A 19,532-nucleotide genomic window follows, 5' to 3' on the forward strand; every position below is an offset into this window, starting at 1 on the left:
AATGATGACAGCGTCTCTCTCCATAATATCCTGCTTTGCCTTATTTGATATTTGACTCGTATGTATGCAGGGTATTTCAAGGACCTTTGGAGGATGCTATCTCAACAAAGAATGCACATTTTTAAGCAATGCCTCTACTCATCTTATTCATACCATAATTACAATGTTAGAATTAAAAATACCTTGATTTTAATTAATACATTTTATTTCAGGAAGCTCAATATTCTTCAGATCTGCAATTATATTTATCTTGTCATATTACATATTCAAAGGAAACCTATGGTGGGGTCCAATCTCACATATTACAAGCTTATAATTCTTTTCTTCCTAACAATTAAATTCAAATCCATTATTAAACATATCAGGATAAATTTGAATAAATAGGAGGAAATAACATGTGTTTCCTCATATGTGAACAGATCTGAAACTCACTGCTAATCCTCTTTGTGGAAAGTAAGTCCCCAAGTACCACCACAATAGTCTCACCACACCTCTGAGGCAGGATAACAGCATTTAAAGTGGGGTGAGAACATGCAAAAAGACAGAAGATACCCATTATTCAGTGCCAGGGAACCCCTAGGATCTGGGCCACCTAATGTTCTACCTTCATAGCTCCTCTTTCATTGTGAGGGAAGGTCTAGAGTTCCAATGGCATAAGGCCTGTTTGTCTATTGTGGTTTTATTCTTTGCTGTCCTTAAGGCTGTGCTCCATTTTTTATATTTGAACAATGGCTCACAAAATAGAGTAAAAGTCCCTGAAAAAATTACAAGCTTTCAAAAGAGGCTAATGGGTTCATTTGGTTCTGAAAATTATAAGTCAGCATACTTAATATGTCTCTTTGCTATCATGGCATCACAACAAGTTTCATGCTGAGAACTAGCACTGAACAAAGAATACAGAACTACCAGAATTTGAAACCACCTGTGTGCAACATAGTGCCTCCTGACTACCTATAGTGTATATTTTAATTATTTTCAATAAACCAAATTTAAATCCTACCAATTGCCTGTCTTCTATAACTGATATGTTTCATTCTAATGATACTTCTGGTTTCTTTCTGTATATTTTTCAAGATAAACATGCCTTGATTCCAACTTCATGTTGACAAATGCTTTTGGAAAATGGATCCCAAGAGAAGCCAGTAATTGCCCACAGTTCCAAGCCCAGCAGGAGACACGCCCTGAGAATTCCATAAGCAACAAACTAAAGAATATATTCCATGTTCCCAAAGCCCCCAAAATCCTCAGACATTTCATTGCCTTCCTCCCCAGAGTCATCCTTGCCAAGGATTCTGATAAGCACGCTTTATATACAGCTATGCAGCAAATGGGCCAATAAGTATGAACAGCTGTACTTACATGTGTCTGGCTTGAGCTGACTGTTGGTGATGCCAAAGTACTGGGGATTTTCAATGACAGGGATCTTGGTCATTCCAATAATGACAGCATCGGGGCCACCCTCTGAAGATGATGGGGTATTACTCCCATTGGAGATGTGGTGGAGTGGGCTGGCAGAGTCATCATCATTGCTGATAACTGAAGCTGGGCCTGGAGTTGGAAAAAAATACATATCCTCCTGTAATTTTTAATGCTTTTGTTGAGTTGTAATTCATATACATAAAATTCACCCATTTAAAATGTTCAATTCAGTGGGTTTTAGTATATTCAGAGAGTTGTGTAAGCATCACTATAATCTAATTTTAGGACATTGTAAACATTCTAAATATCTGTCATTCCCCATTCTCCCCACGCCCAGCCCTAGGCATCTATAAATTTACTTTCTATCTCTATAAATTTATCTACTCTGAAAATTTTGTGTAAATGGATTCACACTATGTGATTTTTTGGAACAGTTTTTTTCACTTAGCCTAATGTTTTTAAGCTTCATTCACACTGTAGCATGTGTCATTATTTTATTCCTTTTCCTTGCCAAATAATATTTCATTGTATGGATATGCCACATTTTGTTGACCTAGTCACCAAATGATGGATATTTAGGGTTGTTTCAACTTTGAGGCTATTGTGAATCATGCTGCTATGAGAATTCAAGTATAAGATTTTGTTTAGACATATGTTTTCATTTCTCTTGGGTGGGCTTGCTGGGTCATATGGCAACTCTCAGTTTAACTTTTTGAGGAACTACCAAACTGTTTTCCAAAGTGGCTGCACCATTTTATATTCCTACCTGCAACATGTGAGTGTTCCAATTTCAGTACTTCCTTCTTCTGTAATTTAATATGCAGCCTTCCTCTCTGTTCTCTGAACATCTTTAGAACACTCGCTCATTGACGCTCCCAACATCAATCTAAGATCCTGTTTCACAGTGTACTGAAAGACGTACTAGGAGCTCAAAGACCCCAGTTCCTTTCTCTACTCTTTGGACAAGTTACTTACCTTCTTTATTCCTCTGCATCCACTTACATTTGTAAAATGTGCAAAATGATACCTGCTTGTTATTTTATGAGACTACTGATATGAAAATGTATTGTAAATTTAAATGTGCTTCATGAGTATGAATTGTTACTAGGTATTACTAAGTGACCTTACAATGGGTGGACTAGAATTACATTGGACTTTCCTATTACTCTATTTCTCTCTCTGTATATTCTGTCCGTAGCTGTACCACTTTTGCCTGCAAAATAATGGCTCAATCCCACAGCAATTTACCTGCCTTACCTTTAGCCATAATATTTTTTATTTATAGAGTCACTCTATGGATATTTTTACAACTAAAGCAATAACCATAGCATTTTTTATATGACACTTTAACTTTCTAGTCCAGAGTCTCAGAATATATATGCCCATAAACACGGTCTACTGTGTCTTATCTAAAATATTAATCCATTGACCACTAAACCCATACTGTTACAACAGAAAATAGATTCTCGAACATAAAGGTCTATATGAAGGCTTCAAAACAATTAATATCTCGGCGGCTCATGGTAGACATTCATACATGAAAAGCAGACAAAGCCCCCTAGACATGTATTTATGACGTGTGTTTTTGCAGTGCACTGAGGGGGTGCAGGGTCTTGCAGAAAGCAACCACTGGCCAGGAATCCTGGCATAAGCCAAGAGGAAGAGAGGGAGAAAATAATGAGGAAGACAAAAGGGAGGCAGGGACAGGGCAGGATCGAGTACACAGCCACGGCAAAGGAGTACCAGGGAAAAGCACAACTTCCTGAGCAAGAGAAGGCTTATTCATGCACCCCCAGGATGCACGTCTCAGCCCATCCACCCATTCTTTACCTCTTCCCTCACACTTAACTATCTCAACGAGAAGCACCACAATCCTAAAAACAAAAGCTGTTGCATCGTACATTTTTAAATCCCCTCTGAAATATCATAGTAATCCATCTCCCAATTCAAAATCCGTTTTCCCCTTCATATGGGGATTACCACAGTATGTAGTGATAACAATTGGACAGTCCCCAGCTAGCTGAATCTTAAACAAACTATGCAGGAAGCAGCCAACTGCTATTATAGGTAATTTTTAAAGCATTCTCTCAAGGGGATGTTCATTTAAGATGCCTTTAATGATACACTCTGGCTTAATTCCACAAACAAGTCCTCACACAGCCAATTTAGAAGCCACAGAACACTCAAAGCAAAGGCAATCTCCCCAGTTGTGCTCGTCCTGTGCCTAGCTCGCTGGTGTCAGCAAAGAGCAGAAATTCTGCCAAGAATAAAGACAAGACAAATTCCTTCTAGTATCCTTAACCATCCCTGTTTTATGATTTGCTTTCTGGCAGGCCTAGATCACTCAGAGCTTAAACCCAGACATGGAAAATAGAAATGTGTTGTGCTAAGGTTTCTGCATCTTGTCAGTAACCCCCTTCTCTACCCCCGCTGGCTCCCTCACTCTGTTCCCTGTGCAGCTGTCCCCTCTTCGGGGTTGCCCAAGTAGGCTACTGCTTGAGCTCGCTGAGCGGCAGGGTCACACATTTCTCAACAGATTCTAGGCTACACGTTTACCCTCAGAAATACAGGAATTATCATGTTCAAATACTTTATATGCTGTCTAAAGGCCAGGGATATTTGCTTCTGGAGCCCCTGCAACAAGTAGAAACATACTGATCCCAGTTACCTTCGTCTCTGATTCTTTTGGCCCAAGTCAGACTATCAACATTCCCGTAGCATCTCATCATTTCAGATTGATACCTAGGAGACAACGTTGAGATTCCTCCAGGAATCTGAGCTCTGAATCATCTGCCATGCACACAGTGGGGCCCTAACTTAAAGAGATCAACTCAGAGACTTGTTCTTTGTGTCCCTTCCTCCACCACAGGACATCCTTTCCTTCCCCTGGCCGCTCTGTTTAAAATCCCTGACTCTGTGGTATAAAGCCCCAGAGGAAATTTTTCAAAAGCCTTTTCACTTTGCCAGGTAGTCACTGTTGACAAATCTGACGGACATACAAACCTCAACCATTTATCAGTTGGAATATTAATTCCAGTGCTGTGTTCTTCATTATTGATGCTCCAAATCCTGGCAGATTGATGTGCCTCTCAAGGTTGCAGGAATTCAGCCCATTTTTCTAGGAACATTCTGATCTAATGGAGCTCAGTGAAGTTGGGAAGGGAGAAAGAAAGCTCTCAACGGGGACAATGAATGTCTATATAATTTGACAGCAGCCTGTCTGTGCATGTCACACGATGTGTCACTGTGTGTCTGTGCATGTGACTGAGGAGACACGAGAAAAGACATACAGAAGCCCAGTCGGGGCACATCGCAGTGTAATAAGGAATTCATACGAGGACTTGAGAAAATATCTTATAAGATTAATAAAAAAGTTTTAAATTGTTGGGTATGTGCAGTTTGCTGAGTTTGGAGTAGGGAGTTCTAATTACTGCGCTGACAAATATGACTTAGGCCTAGAAACATTTTTAGCCTCCTTTAAAAAATATGTCTCAAGTTCAAAGAGACATTTATTCTTCTATCAGAGCTGCTGGGTAACACATTACAGGCCTTTCTAAACCTAACTTAGGCTTATTTCTTATGATGAGAATCAATGAAGGTCACCTGGGGAAGGAGTTTCATCTCCCAGGACCAACAACACCTTCAGGGCAAGGGAAGAGACTACTGTTCTTGAGCAGCTGTATTAGCCTGTCTTTTATTATCTGTATTTTCAGGCTTCAACATCTTGGGCCTTGATGACATTGGAGGGACTGCCCCACCCAGGGTTAGCCAGTTCCTACAAATAGTAAAGAATTAGCCTCTGAGTGTACCTTTCATATACAAGCCAACTAATCCATAATCTACACCCCAACCACATTCCTTATCAAGTTACTATACTCCAGGCCATTATCCACACGCCTCATTGCCCCAGAGCCAGGTATCAGACAATGAGGGGCAGCTCCTACACCCCAGAACTCACTGAAGTTCCCCAAACCATCCAATCCTCAACCTGCTTACCCTGCCTCGCCCAGTCCTTCCTGAGGAAACCACAATAAAAGTTCTAGTCTGTGTTTTTCCCTCACTCCCCCTGCCTCCTAACTGACCCAGGTGCTCCTCCCTGTGGCTCCCCTGTGATATGGCGTGACCTCTCCTCTTGGGAACTGTGAATAATGAGCTATCTTTTCATTGATGGCATTTGTCTCCTGACCTATTGGCCTCACCATACCTGAATAATCACAAAACCAACATTTTAAAGCAGCAGCACCTCTGGTGAACTGTAACTGAAGAATAGTTCTGAAGGGTTATTTTGCTGTGGCCTAAAAGGGTGAAATCCTGTTATCGAAGCTTTCTGGGAACCAGCAGCTCTCTGCAGGGCAAAGGGGCCTGAAAAATGTTTAAGTATTGCAGTGATTTGCTATTTAATGAAGGGAAGATCCCATCACACAGCACTGTTGTTGGGAAGTTCATACACACACACACACACACACAAACCATATACACACACACACAAACACACACACACACACAGCACAAGCCATAAAACAGGGCACCTTCAAGACTGCCCAGCAGGACACTCCCTGGTATTGCAAAATGCCTATGGTCAGCTGTACCTGAAATCTTCCCTGGGGAGTCACCAATAAATCCTGAGGTGGTTGAGTTTAATGTTCCAACTTCGCCACATCTCCACTTTCTCTTTGCTGGTTAAGAGCTTTTCCCTTGGAATTCATGGGGCTAGCTAAGGGTCAAACTGACTGATATCAAGCTCAAAAAGGGAAATGAAACAGTGTTCCTCATATGGATGGATAAACACATATGGGGTGGATGGCTCAGAACTGAAAGTTCCCATGACACTAGTATACCTCTTGTACTTTGCAATTTTACCTATAGCCAACCTTGCAACCAAAATAAAAACTAACTAACAGATGCCCAAGATGGCTAGATCTTGGAAATGCACATGCAAATGGAAGGGAGTCTGTCTTTTCATGCCTTCTAAGCAATTCTTCTTCATTGTCTCTGTACCCATAGAAAATACTGAACAAATTGGAGGTCCCGGGAGATCACACCTGATTTCAATCCTAGAGATGAGATGCATTATCTGCACTCATCTGCTAGCTATAAGCTCTGCTTTTCAATTGTCAACACAATTGCAAGGAATCAAATGCAATCAAGCACAAATCATAGTGTCTGGATGTTAGTCTTGTTTTGAAAGAGAAATGGTCATAAACAAACAGCTGATTTACCAATTCAGAAATTTATTACACCACGGCCAACGAGAGAAAGTTAAGACCCACGCTTTTCCAGACATGCATGTTCAGCTAACTTTGCTGTGCATGGAGCTGTAGTACAGTTGTATTTTATTTCCTTAACCTTCTTAGAAATGCATCAACAACCTAGAACTGGGTGACAGTTGACACATCCCTAGAGGGTAAAAACAAGGCAACTTCAAAAACACAAAACCATGTACTGAATCAATTAGCAACAGTTATGCCTTTTCTGGAAAAATTCTAGGTCTCTTTCTTCAGCAAATCAGAAACCAGGGACACACACAAAAAGTGAATCAAGGGCCAACAAGTATGAAGAGAACCAAGCAGTTTCACCTGAATTAAACACAAGCTCATTACTTATCCAAAGAAGGAGTAACTACTTACCAACACCTTGTCTTGATTTTACTTTCCCAAATCCAATCCCTGAGAAATCTGAAAACCACAACAAAACATAAAATAAACTTTGAAAGAGAAGCGTAAACCAGAGGTAGTCAACACTGTCCTTAGTAAAATAACTCCAACTCCCTTGCAAAGTTCCACTAGGGACGGAAGCTTCCTCTCAAACACCCAACCCTTGGATTTTTGTGTAAAGATCAAGTTCTCATCCTGAGAACATGAAAGCTCAAGTCAGATAAGGGACAACTGCCTGTCTTCAAGAAAAATGACCAAAACCCAGGGTTAAAAGCTCTGAGCAGTTTTCTTCCTTTCTCACTTTCTCTCTTCCCCCAAAGTATCGAACAGAACAAAAAAGTTGCCAGGTGAAAATACACAACGCATCTGGCAAATGCACGAAGGTTCTGAACCTCAGCCAAGTGCAAATATAAGAAGAGAAGGCAGATCTTTTCTGCAGCTAAGACAGGCAGTAAAAGAGGAACACGACATCCCGTGGGAGAACTGACACTAGGGCTGGACGGGGGTTCGAGGGGGAAAAAGGGAATCAATTCCACATGGATTCCACAACTGACTTGCTGTGTGACGGTGGGCAGCTCACGGCAGATCTGTGCCTCTTACTACACAAGCTTCCACTGGCATGCGTAAGAAAAGTCTGCCAAATGTTTGCAGGTCTCCAGTGAAGAAAGCCACAGTGAAATGTCTATTTGTGTCCTGGGCCCTACTGTTCCCTTCTAGGTAATTTCTGCTGGGATCAAAGTGAATTCTGCACAGTGGGAAATCCCTGGACACAAGGCCAATAAATGAATGGAGACCAACTAAGTAACAGTGTTTCTCAGCTTTTTAGATCTGTAGTGATTTTTATAAGAATTAGGATAAAAAGCTATGTAGAAGAGGGGCCAATTTAAATGAAACAAAGTATATAAAACCCTTTGCATACTCTAAAGTGCCTTACAAAGTTGTTGTCATGATTACTATTTTTTTCAGGTATACTGTGTTTAGCTCTTCCTTCCTTGGTATTCCAGGACTTTCACTCTCCAAACTCTAAGCCAGTTTTTACTTCTGATTGATATTCCTCCGAATGCTTTCTTCCAGGTTTTAGAAGACAGGATGAAGGTCTGGCCTCTATTCAAAGCTGAATAAAGATTCCTTTGCACAGAAGACAGTGGACCTCATTCACTGGTCCTCGGTCCAGGGAGGCAGGGCTGGCCATGGATTTCTTAACTACGACTAATCCCTTTCAGAACAGAGTGTATTTTCCTACTTATTACTTTTTGTTTTCTATGTTTGTTTGATTTACACCGTTTTAATTAAACCGTAAGTTGAATTTTTAAGACTGCTTATTTCACCTGAGCATGTTTCAAAATCATGTTTCCATCTTATAGACCCACTGAAGGACACTGCCATAGCAGCCCCCCACTGATTTACACATCAACTTATTTATAATCATTAACTCTTATAAACACAACTGCAAGGAACAGCTTTCCTTGTCTTAGGTATTCCCATCCCCATTTTCAAAAATCATTCCCTCAAGGTAAATCTTAGAAATGCAATTAGGGTCAAAGGGGATGAATATTGTTAAGGTTCTCAACATATATTATCAATTGCTGTCCCACTATACCTGGCCTTACTGTCACCAACAGCGTGTGAGAAGGTAGGAGTGTATTTCCAATGGGAAAGCTAAGGACCTACTTCTGTCCTTGCCCTTGGTATGTCTCCACCTAACTGAATAGAGACCTGGCAAATACCCACCCCGACCTGTGCCACATGAAGCCACTCACACTTTATGGCTCCTGGGCTGGTGTTTGGCATGGGTGCAGTAGGGAGGACTGCAGATATGGAAATAATCAAAATAAGGCAGATAACACCCGTGCAGTCATTATCACTCACCAAGTATTGCCCCCACCATGGACATTCCTCCATTGGTCCTCAGCCAAACCCTTTAATATAGTATCCTCTGTTCATTGACAAGGACTTGAGACTCAGGGAGGCTGATAGACTTAGCAAGTCACAGCTCATAGTGACTCAGCCTTCTGATGACAAATCCAGGGTTTTTTTAATTTAAAAAAAAAATCTTTCATAATTGCCTTTCCAAAAATAGCCAAAAAGTAGCCAAAGTTTACAACATTACAATCAGGATTTAATTTTGTATATAAAAAAGCATAAGTAGTCATTTATTCTCATTTACTTATTCAACAGGAATACCAGAGGATTCAAAGAGAAATGAGCTGTGTGGCCTACACTCTAGGAGCTTACAATCGAAGATCAGCTACCCTAGAAGTATGTCCAGGGTGCATGGGACTCCAAGGAGGCGCATCTATCCATTTCAGGGAGGGGGAGGGGAGAGTTCTCTGGTTTCTGGACCATGGATTCGAATTAACCAAGAATGAGAGAAAGCAGAGGGGCATTCTCAGTGTAAGCAGCCCAGTCATGGCTAACACGGGCAGTCCTGCCTGTGTCAGGGGCTGATGTGACTGAAAGCAAAGGAAACTTAGAAAAAAATAAAGGCTAAGCCAAGAGTTTAAATTTTATTCGTAGCCCAGCCCCTACCCCAAAACAAGAAATCTCAGGCTAGGCAGGAACATGATCAAGATTAGTTTTAGAAAAGTAATTTTGGCTGCAGAGGCAGACAGGATTATAAGAAGGCAAAACTTAGGGCACGAGGCTGGTAAGGAGGTTTCTAGAGAAATCAAGGCATGAGAGGACAGTGGCCTGAACCAGGTCCTGGGAGGTGGGATGGGGAAGGGAAGGGATGGCTATCAGGCATATTTAGGGAGATCAAGAGGACATGGTGATGAATTGCAAGTGGAGGGAAGTATGGGAAGTAAACAATGAAAGTTAGGGGTTTGGACAATGAGACGTATGGTGATACTGCCCACGGTGTCTCCAAGGAGCTTAGAAAGGAAACAGGGCTAGGGGGTTAAACTGACAGTCTCACGGGTGTGAGCCACAAATCCCAAATAAGACGTCTATGTGGGGACTGGTGTTCAGACCTCAGAACACATGTCTAATGCCCAAAGTAGATTTGCCCAAGTTCAAGAACCCATGGTTTAATGGGAGAGCAGAAGCCAGACGCTGTACCGGGGACACATTTCTTGTTTTGTACACACAAAACACCCTGTTTTCCAGGAACAAACGGAAGGGCATGCAACTGAAGCTAACTTTTGACAAACTTATTCCTAAATTGCTAAAAGGTGTCTAAGTTCTCTTCAACAGTAACACAATTATTATGTAAGAATACAGCCTTCTTGACCGTACCTCAGGATACTTGGAAAATTTATGAGCAGATTACCAAGGTCACATTGGTACCTCTGCTCCCCTCCCCCACCCCGGAAGCTGTCCCCTGTCTGACAGCTCTTTCTTGAAGGATTTAAGCAGTAGTCTTAAAACTTAATACTAAATTTCACCAGCAAAATTTTCCCACAAGGCCAAAAAGAAACAATTTCTCAATTTCCTGCGATGTTTCATCCACTGGGAGTCGAGTCTTGCCAAGCATTGTTTTCTATTCTGTTTAATAATAGACACTTTATTCACTGCAAAATAAAAGGCTCCTTCAAAAGCAAATGTAGTCACAGCGAGCTTAGAGAAACTCCTTTCGGAATCTAGACCAAAAAAGAGTCTAAATTATAAAATGAACCAATTCAATCCAACTGATATTGAAGAAAGTTCAGCCTTCCTTGACCAGGGAAGAGAAACATGTTTTTTTAAAATGGCACATTAACCCATGAACAACTCTAAGATGAAACTTAAACTAAATAATATAAATGGCAATAAAGATTGCTTTTCAAACATCTCCCAAAGGAAACAGCAAAAATTTAGGGGGTTGAAAAGGAATATTTATGATGCCATTGAGAATCAGAGGAGGGAGCAAATAACAGGCAACATGGAGAAACCTAATCTTCCCTGTGGGTGCTGACTTGCACAGACACTAAAAGAGATTGTTAGAAGGGATCTGATTCCAGAGAATGCAATTTCTGGATTTTTTCTTTTTTAAGTGTCATAAAAATCATTTTAGTATGTCAGGAGAAAATCAGCTTCCCTCCCTTTTAACTCTGGAGAAACTAAAATTTCCTGTGTTCTAAAATGTAATTTATTTATATTTTAAGGCAAGACTCACCACCCTCCACCCCCAAGAAAAGCATCTCTAACATCCTAATGGAAGCAAGTGGGAAAATATGATTCATGACAGAAATGTACTTTCCCTCGTTTCTTATGGTCATATCCACTCCCTAAAGCACACATGAAAGAGGATCTCTGGGCTGCCTTTGCTTCGAGTAAGGTGTGGACCAGCCAGTGCTGAACACAGAATAGATGCTCAATAAGCGCTTAATGGAGTAGCCAAATGCCTTCTACCTCAAGCAAAGAACTAGGAGTACTGGCCGCTGGAGTGGAGGGAAAATTAATACAATGGATGCTTTGCTGACAATATAAGCATCTCCCTTTCCAACCAACACACAATCAAAGTGAGTAATAGTTTGCTTCAAATTAATTCCAGTTCCTCGGGCCACTGAACAGTGTAGTTTGGGGCCAAGTTTCCACTTCAATTTAATCTTAATCTTTCACTTAAGGACACAACCTTTATAGAAATCCCATGTCCACTGACTAGGAGTGGGCTTGCTTTGAGTTAAATTGGTTGTAGAAATCATGATTCAAAGGGTCCTGGAATCCTCTTGACCTACTTTCATTGGCTTCATCCCTTCCCTTCCTTCAGACTCCAATGAGACTTAATTATACTCGTCTCCAAGTAACATTGAACATTCTTCCAATGTGAAGAATATAAAGAAAAATACGTGTATTTTAGCTAAAACTGCTAACTGCTCTCTGAAACCTTTGTTTTCTCCCTTTTTTTCCTGGGCCCACAGATAGACTAAATTAACCAGCCCTCCTTGAAGTTAGTTGTGGCCATATCATTGAATTATAGCCAATGGACAGTGAGCAGAGCGGTGGGTACCATTTCTGGGTCTGGCCCATCAAGAGTTCCCATGTATGCTACCTCATGCTTCCTCCTTCTACCTATCCAGAATGAGGACAGCATTTATATCAAACTTGGAATTTATGACTTGAAGTTAGCAGAGAAATTCCCTACTAACTCTCCCAGTGAGTGTAGAGGGTGTAGAAACTGTTATTCTACTGAGGTCCAGTGAAGCTATTTATCCCAACTCTCATTCATATGCAAAAATTAAACTATTGTGTTTGAACCAGTATCCACTTTGGGACTTATTTACCATGGTAGGGAGTCTACCCTAACACATACACACAAAGAAAAATATATATATATTGGTGCAGCCATTATGAAAAGCAGTATGGAAGTTCCTCAAAAAAATTAAAAATAAAACTACCATATGAACCAGCAATTTCGCTTCTGATATTTACCTGAAGGAAAGGAAAACCCTAACTCAAAAAGATATATGCACCCTCTTGTTCATTGTAGCACTATTTACAATAGCCAAGATACGGAAGCAACCCTAAGTATTCATCAATGGATGAATGGATAAAGAAATTGTGATCTATGTATACAATGAAATATTATTCAGCCATAAAAGAGAAGGAAATCTTGCAATTTGTGACAACGTGGATGGACTTTGAGAGCATTATGCTAAGCAAACAAGTCAGAAAAAGACAAATACCATATCATCTCACTTATATGTGGACTCTAAAGAGAGAGAGAGAATGAGAGAGAGAGAGTAATCTCAAAGATACAGTAAACAAATTGGTGGTTGATGGGGGGAATGGTAGAAAAAGGTCAAAGGGGTCAAAAGGTACAAGCTTCCAGTTATAACATGACTAAGTCCTGTGATGTAATGTACAACATGGCGACTATAGTTAATAATACTGTATTGCATATTTCAAAGTTGCTAAGAGAGCAGATCTTAAAAATTCTCATCACAAGAAAAAGAAATTTGTAACTATGTGAGGTGATGGATGTTAACTAGACTTATTGTGGTGATCATTTTGCAATATATACAAAAAATAGAATCATTATCTTGTACACCTGAAAATAATATATGTAAATTAGATCTTACATTTATTTATCTATTTATTTATTTGAGGCTTTAATTAACTGACTCCATGACTTCCCAACCCTCTTCACAAAATTCAAATTTGTGTATCCATATTTATTTGCATTTTTTTTGAAAGTCCACAGATTTCATTCTATTGTCAAAGTCTTCTTAACCCCCAAATGTTAAGGACCACTGAAATACATATAAATGGTTTTAGAAACAAAGATATAAACTCATATGTATTCTGCATTTACATTCTATTTAATCATAGTCCCTATCAACATTTGATCTGGGTGCTGGGAACCATCTATCATCTGTCACCTCGATTTCCGCAGCAGCCTCCTAACTCAACTGCTCTATTCTTGCCTCCCCTAATCTCTTCTCCACAGAGCTGCCAGAGTAATCATTTTCTCATATAAATCAGATTATTGCATTTCCCTGCTTCACATCCTTTAAAGGTTTTTTGTTGCATTTAGTGTAGACTTTTGATCATCACTGTGGAGTCCTGCATGACGTGGCCTCAGCCAACCCTCCCAGGCCCCTCACTTCTCTGTTTCATCAACAGCCACAGAGGCCTCTTTCTTGTTCCTGCTCACTTTGCACTTTTTCTTGCCTCTTCCCAGAATCATCTTCTTGGCTCTTTTTATGCCTAACCACTTCTCCTCCTTCAGGTTTCAGGTCAACTATCACATCCTCTGAATGGCCCCAACCTCATCACTTTAACCAGAGTCTCTTTCAGCCCCTCCTCTCTCACAATCATCTCGTCCTTCTCAGTATGTACCAATAAATCACCTTATTTATTTAATTTATTGTGTATTGTCTGTGTCCTTTACTAGAACTTGAGCTCCAGGAAAGCAGTGACCATCTTAGAGAAGGCTCTCCTGGAAACCAACTCCTACACAAGGATTCAAGAGAAGGCAGTTTATGAGGAAGGGACCCAAGAAACACTAGAGGGGAGGAAGTAACACAGGGAGGGGAGGGAAGCCCATGATGGATACATTTCCCAGCGGCTTACACTGAGGACAACTAGAATTCAAATTCCTGGGGAACCTGGGGCGATGGTATAGAAAGTACCTCAGAGATATCCCATCCAAAAGGTGAGGAAGTTGGATCACTGACCCTCCAACTACCATCTGTCACTGGCTGAGGGCTTCTGGCTAAGAGGAAGCCCTTAGACAGAGAGTCATGGGTGATTTTGGCACGATACCATGGGCAAGTACAGAGACAGTAAGAGCTGAGAGGACATGTGTGAATCACCAAAGTATTTGCTGCAAAGATCTTGCCTGTGTACTCACCACTTTCTCTAGTGCCTTGCACAGAGCTTCAATAACCACTTGTTATGAATGAATTAGAACAATTTTTAAAATGCATAACAATACGAAGTACAGCGAGTTTAATAAAAATGCCAATATGCAAACTATGCACCCAACATAAAACCACTATGTTTTGCAAATATATTTGCTACCTTCCTGATTCATCTGTGGCCCTCCAATGGAACCTCACCAAAGACAGTCTTTAAAGGTGAGCAGTACTGCCCTGCCAGGCATGGCTCAGCGGTTGAGCATTGACATATGATCCAGGAGATCTCGGTTCAATTCCCGGTTGGGAAACATGCCAGGTTGCGGGCTCGATCTCCAGTGGGGGGCCTTGCAGGAAGCAGCCGATCAATGATTCTCTCTCATCATTGATGTTTCTATCTCTCTCCCTCTCCCTTCCTCTCTGAAATCAATAAAGATATATTTAAAAAGTAAATAAAAATTAAAAAATAAAGGTGAGCAGTACTTAGAACTCAGCACTCCAGGTAAGAGTATGAAATAAAGACACTGGACTACATGGCAGATGTGGGTTGTCTCTAGCCACTGCCAGAAAGGAACAGTATGACCTTGGGAGAGTCATTCTCCCCCTGCAAAGACTTTATTTCCCACTCCACAAAGACAGAGGTTGAGACATGGCACTGAAGGCTTGTTCAAGCTCTAGCAGTTTATAGTACTAATCATCAGGCACATATGACTGAGAATAGACTGCCACATGGCCTCATATAGCTTTCCAGGGTATTTCGGGAATGCGAGATCATGCTCAATTTAAAGAAAAACACTCAGTAAACTGGCCTAGATTTTCTCTTGCTAAATAACACTCAGATGCTTTGGGGTCACTATATCCTTATCTTGAGAGAAGGACCAGTGCTCTGCAAAAGCAATTTTAAAAAGCAGTACTTACTAAATACTTGCTATATGCCAGGAACTTACTAGAGATTAGATGTTATTTTAATTAGGGAAAATTGGTCAGCTTCTATAGCAGCATTAATAAATAAAATAAAAGCAGACCAGAGCCTTAAGTCCTACAGACAAAGTTCAGAAGGCTTAAATAAGAATAGATGAAAATAGACTTGCTTGGAATGTGGCAAAATATCCTCACCCCATATTTCAGACATTTAATTTTGAGAAAATAAAATTTCCAACTAATTCACCTTTCATTCTGAACATGTGGACTACTTCAAAGAAAGGTCAGCTGGCTTACAGCTTAGTCATTCACAATTAAACTGTACAAAGTGTTGGGTTATTTAAATCTATTGTAAATTCTGAAGGCTTTTTCTTTAACAAAAGTGGTCAAAATCTTTCCTGGGTGGGTAAAAAATGGAACCTGGAATGCCAAATAATTTGTTTCCAAGCTTGGAACTTTGAGAAAAGCAGGGGCAACCTCTACTTACTAGTAAGAAATGACAGACATGAGAGAATCATATCAAAGCTTTGCCTTTCTACTCTACATCCCAGGGAGAGCTCAAAATGCTCCATGAAGACTTTTTTTTATTTGTCACAAGCTCCCTTCATGGAAGCCAGGTGATGTCTGGATGCACATGCAAAAAATTTCCCTGTTCACACTGCCTTAATGTTGAGTGAAGGACTGTTTGACCTTTGCCCCAAATTCTCTGCAAAGCAATGTTGGTGGAGCACAGGGAGCAAGTCTTTGGGAAGAAAATTGGACGATTCTCAGGGAATGATCTTAGAAGTGGTGTCAGTAGCCTTCAAAGAGAGCAACAGGCCCATAGAGACGGGCATACACTTTATGCCAAATTCCCATGAGCTTTTGTTTCCATGGAAACCCTAAACAATGACTCAGACATCCTTGATTTGCTCAGACCTGTCCATTGTGACCCATTACAAAGTGAGGCCAAAATAAAGGAAGGCTATTCTTTCCATCCTTCTTTGCACAAGGTTTGTTGTCACATTAAATGCATTTGAAAAATGTCTATGCAACTGCTGCTACATATTTATAGTTATATTCATATTTATGCTTGCATCATTTATATTCATATATATAAAACATGCAAATTATTTTTTTAGTTCCTCTTAACCAACATTTGTTATAACTAATGCAAAGCATTATGTAGGAATTTTTGTGTGTGGTGTATTATGAAATTTTGAAGGGAGAAGAGCATGGTAGGGTTTCCAGCCATGATTCTCACTACAGGGTATTTTCCATTGTCAGCTGTATGCAAACCTTTCCCTGCAATCTAACATGATGACCTGCTTCTCGTCATCCTTCAGCATCTTTGTTGTTCTCTTCAAAGAGCTACTGTCTCCCTTCTCATTCACCACCCCAATCCACACTCTTGAATCCAGCCAAGGTCAGGAAATGTGTAAGGCCAATGCAATAGCCAAGATATTTATTTTAATTTTAGGACTGTGTGCTCTTCTATTAAGAAGTTCCTATAATGGAATAGGACATAACAGGATTATATGCACTCCTAAAGCTGGGTGTTGAATAAAAATAATTGAATAAAATGACCCTAAGTAGAACAAAATTAAAACCCATTATTTAAAATTCAATGCCAGTTGCACAAATTAATGATTGGCCACCATGTTTAGTATCACTTGAAGTGGTGACTCACTGTCAGGGGAAGAAACTTAAACCCATAAGATGAAACTGTATTTCTTTCTTTAGTGTTTCCCCACTAACTGCCCAATATGCTCTTTAAGATCCACTGATTTTCTGGAAACTAATCAAAATTGACTGGCTAGGTCAGTAGCTCTCAAATAAGGGCCATTTTGCCTCCCAGGGGGAAATTGGCAATGGCCAGAGACACTTTGGTTGTTGCAATGCGAGAAATAAGGTGGAGGGTGTGTGCTACTCGCACTTAATGGTTAAAGGCCAAGGGTGCTGCTAAATGACCAACAATGCACAGGAAAGCTTCCCACAACAAAGAATGTAAGGTGTAAAGTGTCAGTGGTGTCGAGACTGAGAAAGACTGTCCTGGATCATGTCAGCAGAGTGGAATTAATCTTAAAACCTTTCATCTCTGTTAAAAGGAAACCCGAGCTTGTCTACACTCACTGTCCCTGTGGGAGTTTAGTCTTTTCTCGTGTTATTCCCATGTTCTTGTCACTGGTGACCTTGCTGCCAGTCCCTTTCTCTCAGTTTACCTTGTACCTCACAAGAAACAGCTCTGATATGGTCACTTCTATTGCTCCCAAACACCGAAAAGTGCCATTCTGACCCCAGAACAGAGGGTCAATACAGGGTGAAGGGACAGAAACTGGACTTGGACTCTAAGCTTTGAGTTTCAGTGTTGGACTCACCATTTCCTGACAGCCTGACAGTGACTTGGTCTACCTGAGTCTCTTCTCAGAGCAATAATTACTGCCTTGGCCACCTGATGGGGCTGTTTTAGGATCGTGAGCTGATGGGTATGTGAGACCACTGTAAACACTCTGGTATTATATAAACATGGGGGTAAGTAAATAATAAAGGCCCAAAGGCTCAATGGCATTTGAAACCTTGACCTGACCCCAGCTTAATCACTTATGACTCCCTTTAAAATACATCAGATCCCAGTGAAACTGTTAGTCTGCATTTCTTAAACATGCCTTGAATTTTCCCATTTATTCATTAATTCATTCACCTGATAGAAGCTAAACAATGTGATAAATGGGTATGTAATAAAGAATAGAATACAATAATCACAGCCCCTACCTCTATGGAGCTTCCAAATTTTGTGTCTTTGCACCACTGTTTTTCTCTACCTGAAATATAACCTTAAAGTTCCATCTTTGATCATTAAACCCCATTTATTCAACCAAATCCATCTTAAAAGTCATTCCATCATGAAGCACCTTTCTTTTCCCCAATCATAAACTGACATGTGGGTTGCTTGTCTCTCATGGTAAAAACCACATTCTTCACTGTATTAATTATTTACATATTCTTGTTTCTCCTATTAGACTTGAAATACTCTGAGTTGAAAAATCTTCTAATTCAATTCTTCACCCTCTTCCATAAGCTTCATAACACAACAGTGTCAATGACGGTACTTTTCACATGGTAGGCACCAACAAATATCTCAACTGGATTAGGTTCAAATAGAAGAATTTATAAATAGGGCATAAGGCATGCACAAAAATAGTAGAAACTGAGTTGTAAAGCACAGACAGACAACAGCAGTAAACATTCATCACTGTTGACTACTGTTCTCCGTATTTCTAAAGCACACTGTCTTTTCCCATCATAGCTTCTCTCATTCTGAATTTTAATTATCTCTTTACTTGTTGTAACTTCCCCCCAAGTTCTTCATGAGCAACAAATATTTCCATCTCGTCTCTCCATTGTACTTCTACCACTGAGTACAGGGCCTGGTGCATTTTAGGTGCTCAATAAAGATTTATTGAATAAATAAATGAACGAATTCCAACTTTTCCTCTTTGCCTTCTTAGATCAAGAGCCAAATTTGGTAAAATAGGTTCGTGGTTGTGTTAAATGCTATACTGCTCACCTCCCCTTCCTGGCCCAGCAGAGGCTTGGACCCCACCCTACCCTACCCCCATTATCACCATCAATCCATGTTGCTTGCTTTTGCCAATGAGAAGGGAGCAGAAATCCCATGTGTCACTCCTAGGCAGTAGATTTAATAGTCATATTTAATTTAAATTAACTGGGCTTTCTACTTCCTCTTTATCCTGCCACAGAGAACCATGAAGCCTCCTGTTTGGATGGTAGTATCGTAAAGTTCTGGGTTCCCGAGAGGCTAAGATGAAGACAGTGCCCTGCCAACCTGTGTTGTCCATGCAGCATAAAGAGGAGTAATCTTTTCTGTTTCAAGGGTTATTTGTTTCTACAACATAACCTAGCCTATTCTGACTGATACAACAGTGAAGGTCCAAGTGAGTCTTATTAAAAGATGGTCTTATCTATAAAGATATATGCTTTTATTTTATAAAAAGGCTCAATATGTATGGTTAAGAGAGTATACACCCAAATATGTACTCCCTAAAGCATACCCTGATGTGTACATAAATACATAATAAATAAATGCTAACAATAAAGGCACAAAGTTTTTAAAAACTCATTGTAACATACTAAGAAATAAGAGATGTGACCTTACAAACAATCCCCTTAGAAGGCCATGCCTTCTGTTGTATCTATTTCAAAGATACCGCCCCTGTTTGTTACATTTTCAGAGCTTCTTTCAGGGAATCATCTTTCA

At 40.2% G+C, this 19,532-nt stretch overlaps 1 protein-coding gene across 5 annotated transcripts in view; it reads right to left on the minus strand.

Annotated features, from left to right (window-relative positions):
* The window catches only part of NTRK2 (neurotrophic receptor tyrosine kinase 2), a 288,783-nt gene that overhangs the window by 122,973 nt on the left and 146,278 nt on the right, over positions 1 to 19,532 (minus strand). For 3 of the 5 annotated variants that reach the window (XM_081151278.1, XM_081151279.1, XM_081151282.1), the window contains 2 exons: positions 7,047 to 7,094; positions 1,360 to 1,548 (listed from right to left, as the gene is read on the minus strand). In XM_081151278.1, coding sequence (XP_081007404.1) covers positions 1,360 to 1,548; positions 7,047 to 7,094 — 237 coding nt within the window. The remainder of the gene's footprint in view (positions 1 to 1,359; positions 1,549 to 7,046; positions 7,095 to 19,532) is intronic. The other 2 variants (XM_081151280.1, XM_081151281.1) reach the window with 1 other exon arrangement.

Source organism: Miniopterus schreibersii, assembly GCF_964146895.1.
Source record: "Miniopterus schreibersii genome assembly, chromosome: 11".
NCBI lineage: Eukaryota > Metazoa > Chordata > Mammalia > Chiroptera > Miniopteridae > Miniopterus > Miniopterus schreibersii.